At 39.6% G+C, this 12407-nt stretch overlaps 1 protein-coding gene across 1 annotated transcript in view; it reads right to left on the bottom strand.

Annotated features, from left to right (window-relative positions):
• The window catches only part of CDC42BPG (CDC42 binding protein kinase gamma), a 150403-nt gene that overhangs the window by 11427 nt on the left and 126569 nt on the right, over positions 1-12407 (bottom strand). The window contains exons 26-34 of the mRNA XM_073658602.1: positions 11126-11253; positions 10955-11036; positions 9360-9576; positions 9213-9275; positions 7971-8558; positions 4378-4475; positions 2952-3036; positions 2744-2864; positions 351-468 (exon numbers count right to left, since the gene is read on the bottom strand). Coding sequence (XP_073514703.1) covers positions 351-468; positions 2744-2864; positions 2952-3036; positions 4378-4475; positions 7971-8558; positions 9213-9275; positions 9360-9576; positions 10955-11036; positions 11126-11253 — 1500 coding nt within the window. The remainder of the gene's footprint in view (positions 1-350; positions 469-2743; positions 2865-2951; positions 3037-4377; positions 4476-7970; positions 8559-9212; positions 9276-9359; positions 9577-10954; positions 11037-11125; positions 11254-12407) is intronic.

Here is a 12407-nt window from a genome sequence, read left to right as displayed (position 1 = left end):
ATGAACAATAGGCAACCCATTAGCAATATATTGACGTAGCGCAGTGTTCCCTAAATCCAGTTCTCAAGGCCCACCGACAGATCAGGTTTTCAGGATTTCCTTAGTATTGCACAGGCAATAATTCCATCACTGGACACTGGAGTTGAGGAACACTGACGTAGCGGACAGCCGCTGTGACATTTAGGAAGTGTCTTCTCAGCAAACGCACTTCCGACGCATATTACACATGTGACCCCAGGTCAGAGACCAATAATACCTATCGGTTAAAGTGGTCACCCCAGATAAGTTTTAAAAGAACAGACTGCTTTACTGAAAATTATGTGAACAAATCTCCATTATACAGGTCTTACCACTGGAAGATCTTTCAACTGATGCTTTCCATCTCCAGGCCCAACATGAACCAAATGATTAAAATTCTTAGGATTAGAGATTAGTTTTGATCTCATCTGAGGATCTTTCATCATCTCCCTGTGAATGGAATTTAAGAAAAGAGACAGTAGGAACTATTAGATATAGAAGTGAAAGATCTCCCTATACTTCGTATATGTGTTCAAAGGACTAGATCAGTGTTTCCCAAACGCCAGTCCTCACGGTCCCTCAACAGGTCTTGTTTTCAGGATTTCCATAGTGTTGCACAGGTGAGAGAACTCCAGATGCCTTGATGATAATTCCATCAGCTGTGCAACAATAAGGAAATCCTGAACACATGACATGTCGAGGGCCGTGAGGACTGGAGCTTGCGAAACACAGGACCAGATTGAGCATTTTTCCCTACTGGCATGGAGTAAAATGCTGCCTCCACGTTAATAGGATTTGCTCCATGGGATCAGTAGAAGGATGAATTCATACATGGCATATTTGTTGCAGAAATGTCTGGTACAGTTTTAAAAAGCCCATGCACATGCTATAGAAATAACCCCATTCAGATGTATGGAGTGGATACAAATCTACATTCAGTAGAACTCGTACATACAATACAGACCAAAAGTTTGGACACACATTCTCATTTAAAGATTTTTCTGTATTTTCATGACTTTGAAAATTTTACATTCACACTGAAGGCATCGAAACTATGAATTAACACATGTGGAATTATATACTTAACAAAAAGTGTGAAACAACTGAAAATATGTCTTATATTCTAGGTTCTTCAAAGTAGCCACCTTTTGCTTTGATGACTGCTTTGCACACTCTTGGCATTCTCTTGATGAGCTTCAAGAGGTAGTCACCAGAAATGGTCTTCCAACAATCTTGAAGGAGTTCCCAGAGATGCTTAGCACTTGTTGGCCCTTTTGCCTTCACTCTGCGGTCCAGCTCACCCCAAGCCATCTCAATTGGGTTCAGGTCTGGTGACTGTGGAGGCCAGGTCATCTGGCGTAGCACCCCATCACTCTCCTTCTTGGTCAAATAGCCCTTAAACAGCCTGGAAGTGTGTTTGGGGTCATTGTCCTGTTGAAAAATAAATGATGGTCCAACTAAACGCAAACCGGATGGAATAGCATGCCGCTGCAAGATGCTGTGGTAGCCATGCTGGTTCAGTATGCCTTCAATTTTGAATAAATCCCCAACAGTGTCACCAGCAAAGCACCCCCACACCATCACACCTCCTCCTCCATGCTTCATGGTGGGAACCAGGCATGTAGAGTCCATCTGTTCACCTTTTCTGCGTCGCACAAAGACATGGTGGTTGGAACCAAGATCTCAAATTTGGACTCATCAGACCAAAGCACAGATTTCCACTGGTCTAATGTCCATTTCTTGTGTTCTTTAGCCCAAACAAGTCTCTTCTCTTTGTTGACTGTCCTTAGCAGTGGTTTCCTAGCAGCTATTTTACCATGAAGGCCTGCTGCACAAAGTCTCCTCTTAACAGTTGTTGAAGAGATGTGTCTGCTGCTAGAACTGTGTGGCATTGACCTGGTCTCTAATCTGAGCTGCTGTTAACCTGCGATTTCTAAGGCTGGTGACTCGGATAAACTTATCCTCAGAAGCAGAGGTGACTCTTGGTCTTCCTTTCCTGGGGCGGTCCTCATGTGAGCCAGTTTCTTTGTAGCGCTTGATGGTTTTTGCAACTGCACTTGGGGACACTTTCAAAGTTTGCCCAATTTTTCGCACGGACTGACCTTCATTTCTTAAAATAATGATGGCCACTCGTTTTTCTTTACTTAGAATTTGTATTATGGCAAGAAAAAAGCAGCTAACAGTCTATTCAGTAGGACTATCAGCGGTGTATCCACCTGACTTCTGCACAACACAACTGATGGTCCCAACCCCATTTATAAAGCAAGAAATCCCACTTATTAAACCTGACAGGGCACACCTGTGAAGTGAAAACAATTTCCGGTGACTACCTCTTGAAGCTCATCAAGAGAATGCCAAGAGTGTGCAAAGCAGTCATCAAAGCAAAAGGTGGCTACTTTGAAGAACCTAGAATATAAGACATATTTTCAGTTGTTTCACACTTTTTTGTTAAGTATATAATTCCACATGTGTTAATTCATAATTTTGATGCCTTCAGTGTGAATGTACAATTTTCAAAGTCATGAAAATACAGAAAAATCTTTAAATGAGAAGGTGTGTCCAAACTTTTGGTCTGTACTGTATATGTATGCCAGATGTGCCGGAGAAGCGTTGAATCTGGGAGAAATGGATCTGTGAGCCGTATCTAATAAATGTAATAAGGAATGACTTGTCTATTAAAGCCGCATCCTAATCACTATGACCCTTTCTAAATCCGCCACCTTACCTTCTCTGCTGTTGCCGCTCCTCATCCGAAATTCGGAAGGAAAAATGTCTTTTGCTCTTGGTTTTAACTAGCTGTCTCCGGCTGTTATCTGAGGTTTCTGGAACGTCAAACTCATCTTGATCTGTTGGGAATTGACAGTCAACAGCCAGACAAAAATTTGTACAAAAATAATTCATATATTTGTGAATACAAATCTAAAAACACTAACCAGACAATTTATTACGTAGATACACCAGACGGATTTTCTCCGTTCCAAAGACGCACAGAGATCCTTCATAATTCAAAGGCCGAACCTGTGCATAAAAAAAATTAAAAAAAAAGTGCGCTCTCAAGTCTGAATATATGATGTAAAACAGCTGCAACTTGTTTAGCAGCATAACATAAAAACTAGGTCAGCACCAAAGGAAAGCCCTTGTATGTCACCACGTCATACACCACATTTCTATCTCCTCTGTAGATAGCGGATATGATTAGCGGCATGGATCTCCTGACAAGCTTCAGAGCACAAGTTAAGGCATACAGCCATATCATGGCTTGGTTTGTACAGTCACGGAGCTGCTACAGAGCTGTCCTGGCCCCATATTTTTATAAAATGATCTAGATAAAAGGAACTGATGGTAAATTAATCAAATTTGTAGACAATGCAAAGCTAGCAGGGATAGCCAACACTAGAGAAGACAGAGAAAGGATTCAGAAGGATCTAGATAATCTTGAACAATTGGCAGTGACTAATAGAATGGTATTTAACAAGGAAAATGCAACATTCTACATCTGGGCGAGAAAAATGAAAATGTCATCTACAGAACGGGAGGAACACAACTAAGCAACAGCACGTGTGAAAAAGACTTGGGTATACTAATAGATCACAGACTGCACATGAGTCAACAGTGTGATGCAGCAGAAAAAAAGGCAAACAGTTCTGGGATGTATTAAGAGAAGCAGAGTCTAGATCACGTGAAGTAATTATCCCCCTCTACTCCTCCTTGGTCAGACCTCATCTGGAATACTGTGTACAGTTTTGGGCACCACATTGTAAAAAAGACATTGAAACTGGAGCAAGTTCAAAGAAGAGCTACCAGGATGGTGAGCGAACTGCAAAATATGTCCTACGAGGAACAGTTATAGGATCTGGGAATGTTTAGCTTGCAAAAAAGATGACTAAGAGGAGACTTAATAGCTGTCTACAAATATCTGAAAGGATGTCACAGTGTAGTGTACATCCTTATTCTCATTTGCACATGGAAACACGAGCAGCAATAGAATGAAACTGAAAGGGAGAAGATACACATTAGATATTAGAAAAACTTTTTGACAGAGTGGTCAATGAGTGGAACAGGCTGCCACGAGAGGTGGTGAGTTCTCCTTCAAAGGAAGTCTTCATACAGAGGCGGGACAGACATCTGTCTGAGATGGTTTAGTGAATCCTGCATTGAGCAGGGGGTTGGACATGATGACCCTGGAGGTCACCTCCAACTCTAACATTTTATGATTTTTATAAAAATGTATGAGACTTCGGTGTTTAATTTCATGAAGAGGTTTTATCATCTGTTTTCTGCACAAATCCATTTTTTTTTCCTCAGTTGCGGTATTTCCTGGTTAAAAAGTCAGAATTATTAGCAGTTAAGGAAACTCACTTTCTTCAGATGGACAGTCTGGATCCAGTCACTTTTTCGGACATCAAATATATCTACTGCATTTTCACTGAAAACTGTGAGATGAGGACAGGTGTACGCTGAAAGAAGAAGACATTGTCATTATTTCTACACATGGTCGTGTATCTAAACGAATGCACCTACACAGATGATTACTGTACTTTACATGAGCAGATTAGGAAATGTAGTAGAATGCATAAAATATATTTTAGAATAAAAAAAATACATGGCTTAAAAAGAGAAAAATTTCCATTATACAGTTGTGCTCAAAAGTTTACATACCCCGGCAAAATTTTTCGTTTCTTGGCCTTGTTTCAGAGAATATGAATGATAACAAAAAAACTTTTTCTCCACTCATGGTTATTGGTTGGGTGAAGCCATTTATTGTTAAACTACTGTGTTTTCTCTTTTTAAATCTTAATGACAACCAAAAACATGCAAATGACCCTGATCAAAAGTTCACATACCCCAGTTCTTAATAACGTGTATTGCCCCCTCTAACATCAATGACAGCTTGAAGTCTTTTGTGGTAGTTGTGGATGAGGTTCTTTATTTTCTCAGATGGTAAAGCTGCCCATTCTTCTTGGAAAAAAAGCCTCCAGTTCCTGTAAATTCATGGGCTGTCTAGCATGAACTGCGCGCTTGAGATCTCCCCAGAGTGGCTCAATGATATTGAGGTCAGGAGACTGAGATGGCCACTCCAGAACCTTCACTTTGTTCTGCTGTAGCCAATGACAGGTCGACTTGGCCTTGTGTTTTGGATCGTTGTCATGTTGGAACGTCCAAGTACGTCCCATGCGCTGCTTCAGGGCTGATGAGTGCAAATTTGCCTCCAGTATTTGCTGATAACGTGCTGCTTTTATCTTTCCTTCAACTTTTACCCAGTTTCCTGTGCCTTTGTAGCTCACACATCCCCAAAACATCAGAGATCCACCTCCGCGCTTTACTGTAGGAATGGTGTTCCTTTCATCATAGGCCTTGTTGACCTCTCTCCAAATGTAACGTTTATGCTTGTGGCCAAAAATTTCAATTTTGGCCTCATCACTCCAAATGACCTTGTTCTAGAAGTTTTGAGGCTTGTCTCTGTGCTGTTTGGTGTATTGTAGGCAAGATATTTTGTGGCATTTGAGCAGTAATGGCTTTCTTCTGGAGACTCGACCATGCAGCCCATTTTTCTTCAAGTGCCTCCTTATTGTGCATCTTGAAGTGGCCACACCGCTAGTTTTCAGAGAGTCCTGAATTTCAGCTGATGTGGTTATTTGTGGGTTTTACTTTGCATCCCGAATAATTTTCCTAGCAGCTAAGGCCGAAATTTTTGTTGGCCTACCTGACCGTGGTTTGGTTTTTACAGAGCCCATGATTTTCCATTTGTTAATCACAGTTTGAATGCTGCTGACTGGCATTATCAATTCCTTGGATATTTTTTTGTATCCCTTTCCTGTGTTATACAGTTCAACTACCTTTTCCTGTAGATCCGTTGACAATTCTTTTGCTTTCCCGATGACTTTCAATCCAGAAACGTCAGTGGCTGGATGAAAGATGCAAGAGTCTGTCTGGATCCCAGAAACTCACTCAGCTTTTATGCACACACACTGTTTACAAGCAAACAGGTCACAGGTGAAGATGGTACCTTTAGTAGCCATTCAAACCCGTTTGTGTCAAATTCTGTGCATGTTATCAGGCCAAAATCACCAGGGTACGTGAACTTTTGATCAGGGTCATTTGGATGTTTTTGGTTGTTATTAAGATTTAAAAAGAAAAAACACAGTAGTTTGGCCATAAATGGCTTCACCCAATCAATAACCATGAGTGGAGAAAAAGTTTTTTGTTATCATTCATATTCTTTGAAACAAGGCCAAGAAAGCAAAAATTCTGCCAGGGGTATGTAAACTTTTGAGCACAACTGTATATTGTAGTTGTCACACTGCCGGCTAGAGCAGATACAATAGAGACTGCTTGTTGTAGTTCACTTGTCAGTTTTGCAGTATAGATTTGTACAGGATGAGCAGAGTCACTTCATATAGAAGGTGAAGCAGTTAACAGCTCCGCTGTACTGCTGGAGGCCTATGTTCACATGTTGCGTTCTCAGCTTTTTTTTTTAATGCATTTTTTTTTGCAAATTTTTACCTGCGTTTGCTGGCACTGTAAAAGTCTATGATTTCAGAAATCTCATGCCCAGAGCTTAGTTTTTTTTGTCCTCAGTATTTTGTCAAATACCTTGTTTTTTTTGCAAGATACAGCAGGTAACTTCTTTCAGCGTTTTTCACCCATTGAAAACAATGGATAGTGTAAAAATGCTGAAAAAAAAACGCAGGTATTAGCTTTTGCTGCCAAAACCTGGAGGAAGTTGAATCAGTTTAGTGGAAAAAAATAAAAATAAATAACTTATCAGCAAGCACAAGAGACAAATGTACCCCGACAAAAACTCTGTAAAGAAACGCAGAAAAATCTCTGGAAAACTGACTTTTTTGTGCCAAGAGATCAGGTTTGGCTGCAGAAAAAAAAAAACGCTTCAAAAACGCAACGTGTGAAAATAGCCTTAGGCAGCATTACAGCACTAAACATTATCTACAATTTCTGAAGTCCATTGACAAACAAATGTCAAAAGATTATTGTAATTAATTTCTGTTGCCATAAATCACACACCCTACTGTAGTGCATAGACAGAAGAAGGTGCACTTAAAATTCAAAATGCAAATTATTTTCCAATATGTAATTTGCAGCATTTATTCACTGTGAATCGCAGGTACTCCAAATTGCCATTAATAGATTTCTCTAACACTCTGGAAGTGGTTGGATACAGTACTAAGAGAAATCAATCTCTAAAGCAAACACAGACTTGATAATGTCCAAGTCACCTCATCATTGAAATGGATGGTAGCCCGGTAGTAACCACAGTCCATTTAATAACAATGGACTATTTTTTTTCTTTTAATAAAAAAAAAAAAAAAAGTCCAAAAATAATCTCTCTGTCATTTGTGATCAGGCAGACTGTTCTCAGCAGAGCACCGACTCACACCGACTGTGTTCCGGTTAGTAACATCATCCTTCTGTGACTGAAGTGAGTGATGTAGGGCTTTCTCTTCCTATATCTATTTTTGGAAGAATCAGGTACGCCTGATGAAGTTCTTTACGCTACCTTTGATCTCCCAGTAACTGGCAGCGCACCATGAGACCACGAGTTTATTTTGTTTTCTTTTATAATCTATTGTTAAGCTGTGAACTCTGATGTGCTCTCACCATCCTAAAAAAAAAAAAAATCACCCTAAAATGGCTACTCCATTCTCTGCCTAGGACATATTTCTTAATAAATAAGATTTACTAACAGTCCAAGTGAGATGATGCAATATCTGGATATTAATATGCCACACAGCAATCATGCTGAATTTGGGGGCTAACAAAGTAAATTATTAATTTATAGAATCAATATATGAAAAAAGAAAAATAAATAGGGGCAATATTGTGTACGAACACAACAAAACAACATCCTCAAAAGTTATTATTTGTATGTAAATAAATATACTAATTTACAGTTGGTAAAAAAAATAAATCTGAAAATTAAGTATTACACTTACAGCAAGCCAATGGAGGTGCGGGCCACATGATTTCTTGTGAACGCGACTTTTTCCCCTCTGCATTCACATATATTGCAAATGTGGAGAAGCATAATAGATACTCGCTAAGTGCCAGTCTTGCTGCACAGAGTGCATCAGGGGCAGCTTGTATAAGGAAGGTTAGCTTGGGATCATCTGGATTTGGAAAGTTCAATGGTGCCCCTTCATTTAGGAGAGGATAAAGAGAAAAACCAGATGTAAACCCAACACAAAGTCTTTCCCCCAGGATGTCCATACACTGTACAACTCCGGCTGCTTGGAACTCTTTAATTCGCCGGGGAAGACCCTTTCGGTTGGTTAATTGGAAGCAGACGACCTGACGCTTGGATGCAGCACATAGGACAGAAGTTGAGCCTTGGCAGACCAACCCAGTTGTAATGGCTTGGCAGCCCTTTGCTTCAGGGATCTTCACTCCAGGAGAGTCCGGTGGGAGGTCCCAGGTGAAGAGACGGACACTATGACTCTTCCCACAAAGGACCGCCAACTGCTGGACTTCTGGGACACAGCGCAAGGACAACACACGCTTGCAGTCTCCCAGCTGCGTGATTTCTAGTTTAATAAAAAAAATATACAAATTATAAGTTATAATTTAACTTGCGCTAAAAGTAAAAACTAGATTTTTTTTTTTTTTTAACTATAAATCTAAAAACATACCTAATGTAAGGTATATGTCTTGTAGCTACAGTGTTATGGTGACCATTGTCAGTGTGATCAACCCTCCCCAATATGGCATGTCAGTCAACAATATTTTAAAATTTCTACATTTCTTGTGGTGCGCCATGGTTTGTTTGTTTTTTTTTGCAACAAAAATTACATATAATATAGGCATGCATGATTCATCATAAAATCAGTATTATAGTAGATCGTACTTAAAGAAGTTGCTCATAAAAAAAACAAAAAAACATGGCCTTAGGTGCTGTGCGTGAAGGGGGCTGGCTGACTCGGCTAAATCAGTCCTTTTATCTTGTTTATGCAGTGGCCATGACAGAATTGATCACGTGCTGACACAGGAATTGCTGTCTGGTGTCAAATGAGAGAGATATATATATATTTATATTTTTTTACTTTTCATGTATATTAACATTAAAACCAGATTTAAAAAAAATGCATTATTTTCTGATAAAAGGAATAAATTATGATGCCCCCACTGCATAGCTTGAAGGGAAAACATGCTCACCACCAAATAGTTAGAAACAGTCTCACCATTTTTACTCATGTGCAACAGGTAAAGGCCATCTTCTGTCCCCAAAGCAATTCTTTCCTGGTCTGAAAAACACATTTACACCTTACCCGTACTCTGCAGCGGTATACAGAACTTACACTTATTTTAATGCCATAAATATACATTACCCATGATAGCGGCACAGATTGTTGTGCGTATGAGGGGCAATGCACTGTCATATGCCTCCTTCAACAACCGAACAGAAAGATCTTGAGACCTCTGCTCCCGCAGCAGCGACTGAAGCTCCTTCAGCACTTGTACCCATTTCTGCATTTCCTCTGAAGTCTCTGCCAGCAGAAGCTGAGAGGACATGGTGAATGGGGAGCTGAGCTGTGAGAAGGTCACCTGCGACAGATGGAAACGTAGCAATGATTGGATGATCAGCCATTAAAAAAAATCACATCAAACCCAGTTAAAAAATAACTCCATATCCAGCCTTTTCTTAGTTACTCCAGATGGTAGGAAAGAAGAGCAATAACCAATAAGGTCACCCATAAAGTTTTTCATGTGGGCTGTCACTCAGTTGACCCAGTCACCAGGATGGCATCTAGGTATACTAGCATATGGGAACATGCTTAAAGGGGTTGCCCAATGAAAATAAGTTATCACCTGTCCTATCCACAGGTCCTATCCAAATTGCCGATTAGTGGGTGTCCACCGCTGGGACCCACACAGATTGTTAGATGGGGGATTTATTTTTATTAATCTCTGATGGGGATCGTTTATCAGTGGTTACAAGATTGTACTGCAGGTCAGACACCTGACCACCATTTATTCTCTAAAGCGATGCTGGAAAAGCCTAGTGCAACACTCAGGAGCCCCAAAGGGAGTGAATGAAGTGCAGGTCGGGCATTCGCACTGCCGCCACATTCCAACAGGGATGAAGGTTCCCCCGTTTTGCCAAGCAATGCAGGTTCCTGAGGTCAGACGCTGACCGGTCAACAAGTTATCACCTATTCTTTGTACAAGAGATAAAGAGATTCTCCATTGAAAAAAAATTAAAAGGGGTTTTCCAATGAATAAAGTTAATTTTAATCAATAGATCTTGGAATAATAACTTCCACAATTGGATGTTTGTTTTTTTTTTAAATGTTCCTGTGCTGAGATAATCTTATAAATGTGCCCCTGCTGTGTACTGTGTAATGGCTGTGTCTGACCGTACAGGGACATGGTCTGATCATACCACATCTCCTGGACAGGGGAGGACGCAAAAGAGTATACAGACATTACAGCAGGAGATCACAGCTGATTCTTTTTTGGAGGTAAAACATTGCTTAAAAAAGGCAGAGAATGTTTTTGTACTGTAAAACCTCTCTGCCTGTTTTAAGCAATGTTTTACCTCCAAAGAAAGAATCAGCTGTGACCCCCATGCTGTAATGTCTGTATACTCTTTTGCATCCTCCCCTGCCCAGGAGATGTGGTATGAACAGACCATGTTCCTGTACGGTCAGACACTGCCATTACACAGTACACAGCAGGGGCACATTTCTAAGATTATCTCAGCACAGGAACATTTTATTTAATCACATCCAATTGTGGAAATTATTATTATTCCAAGATCTATTGATTAAAATGAACTTTTTTGTGGGAAAACCCCTTTAAGATCCCAGTTAAGCTAAGCTACTAAGCTTGTAGCAGCAGTAATGACTGAACATATATTTATATTTGGTCAAAACCCTCTCGAAATCCTTAATTCTTCAAATTCAAAGTCTTCACTACGCACCCGAAATATACAGGGAATGTCTTTGGGATTAGCATGAATGACATCAGACTCAAAGACGGAACTGGCAGAAAAATGTTGATCTCTGCACAGAAAAAGTATTGAGATAATTATTAATTACAGCTGGAAATACAATAAGAAAAATAAGGAAGTATGGACATTGTGGATACTCGCCTTATATCGATGACCTGTAGAATAGTGGTATTACACTGACAGCTGGCATCATACACAAGGACCTTGAAGTCACTTATAATTACGTAGGCTCGCTGCCATCCCTTCTTTACTCCTGCTGGCTTAGGGATCTAAAGAATAATAATATTATAAACACAAACTGCAATAGAGAAGGTGTATAATCTACAGTAAGCAAATAACAGAGCACAGCAGTGAATCACAGAACTTGCAATAATTATATTATTATATATATATATATATATATATATATATATATATATATATATATATATATATATATATATATATATATATATATATATATATATATATATATATATATATATATATATATATATATATATATATATATATATATATACATACACACACACTGCAAGTTATACATATACATCAGTTTTCTTCGGATATGTTCACATTTTAAGTTCCCAGAGTAAACATGTTCTACTTTCCATCAGAAAATAAAAGCAGTGATCTACATATTAACATAATTTAGGATAAAAAAAACAAACAAATAAGTAAATACCCTGCAGTAAGTAAATAATAGTGTTACATTTAAACAACAGCGGGTACTTATTTTGTACCATTTTGATCGATAAAACATAAAAGCCATTTCACCGCAACAAGGTGTACCCACTCAGGATGAACCCTAACATTAATAGTTCTCCTCTCTATGTACCAGCAGGCCTCAATATAGAAGGGGGCAGACCAGGACCTAGACCTGACTGTTTCACACCTGCCCATGGAAATCTATATAGACAAGATATAGTTTCATAGTTTATAAGGCCGAAAAAAGACAATCGTCCATCCAGTTCAGCCTATTTCTTGTGCACTGCAGCTATTCCGCAGCGTTGATCCAGGGGAAGGCAACAAAAAAACATGCGGTATAGGCCAATTTACATCATTGAGGAAAAATTCACTTCCCGACACCAATCTGGCAGTCAGATTAAATCCCTGGATTAATTAACTAAGCATAAGATGTAATTTTATTGTTCTCAAGAAAGGCGTCCAGGCCTCTCTTGAACTAAGTGAGTTGGACATCACCACTTCCTCTCCCAGAGAGTTCCAGAGTCTCATGGCTCTGACCGTAAAGAATCCCCTTCTATACTGGTGCAGGAACCTCCTTTCCTCCAGACGCATAGTGTGCCCCCTCGTCTTTGTCACCATCCTTGGTATAAACAGGTCATGGGAGAGATCTCTTTACTGCCCCCTGATGTATTTATACATGTTTATGAGGTCTCCCCTAAGCCTTCTCTTTTCCAAC

This window comes from Phyllobates terribilis, unplaced genomic scaffold, assembly GCF_046119375.1.
Source record: "Phyllobates terribilis strain yellow unplaced genomic scaffold, ASM4611937v1 Scaffold_13__5_contigs__length_258822181, whole genome shotgun sequence".
Lineage (NCBI taxonomy): Eukaryota > Metazoa > Chordata > Amphibia > Anura > Dendrobatidae > Phyllobates > Phyllobates terribilis.
This window is presented reverse-complemented; position numbering and strand designations above follow the sequence as displayed.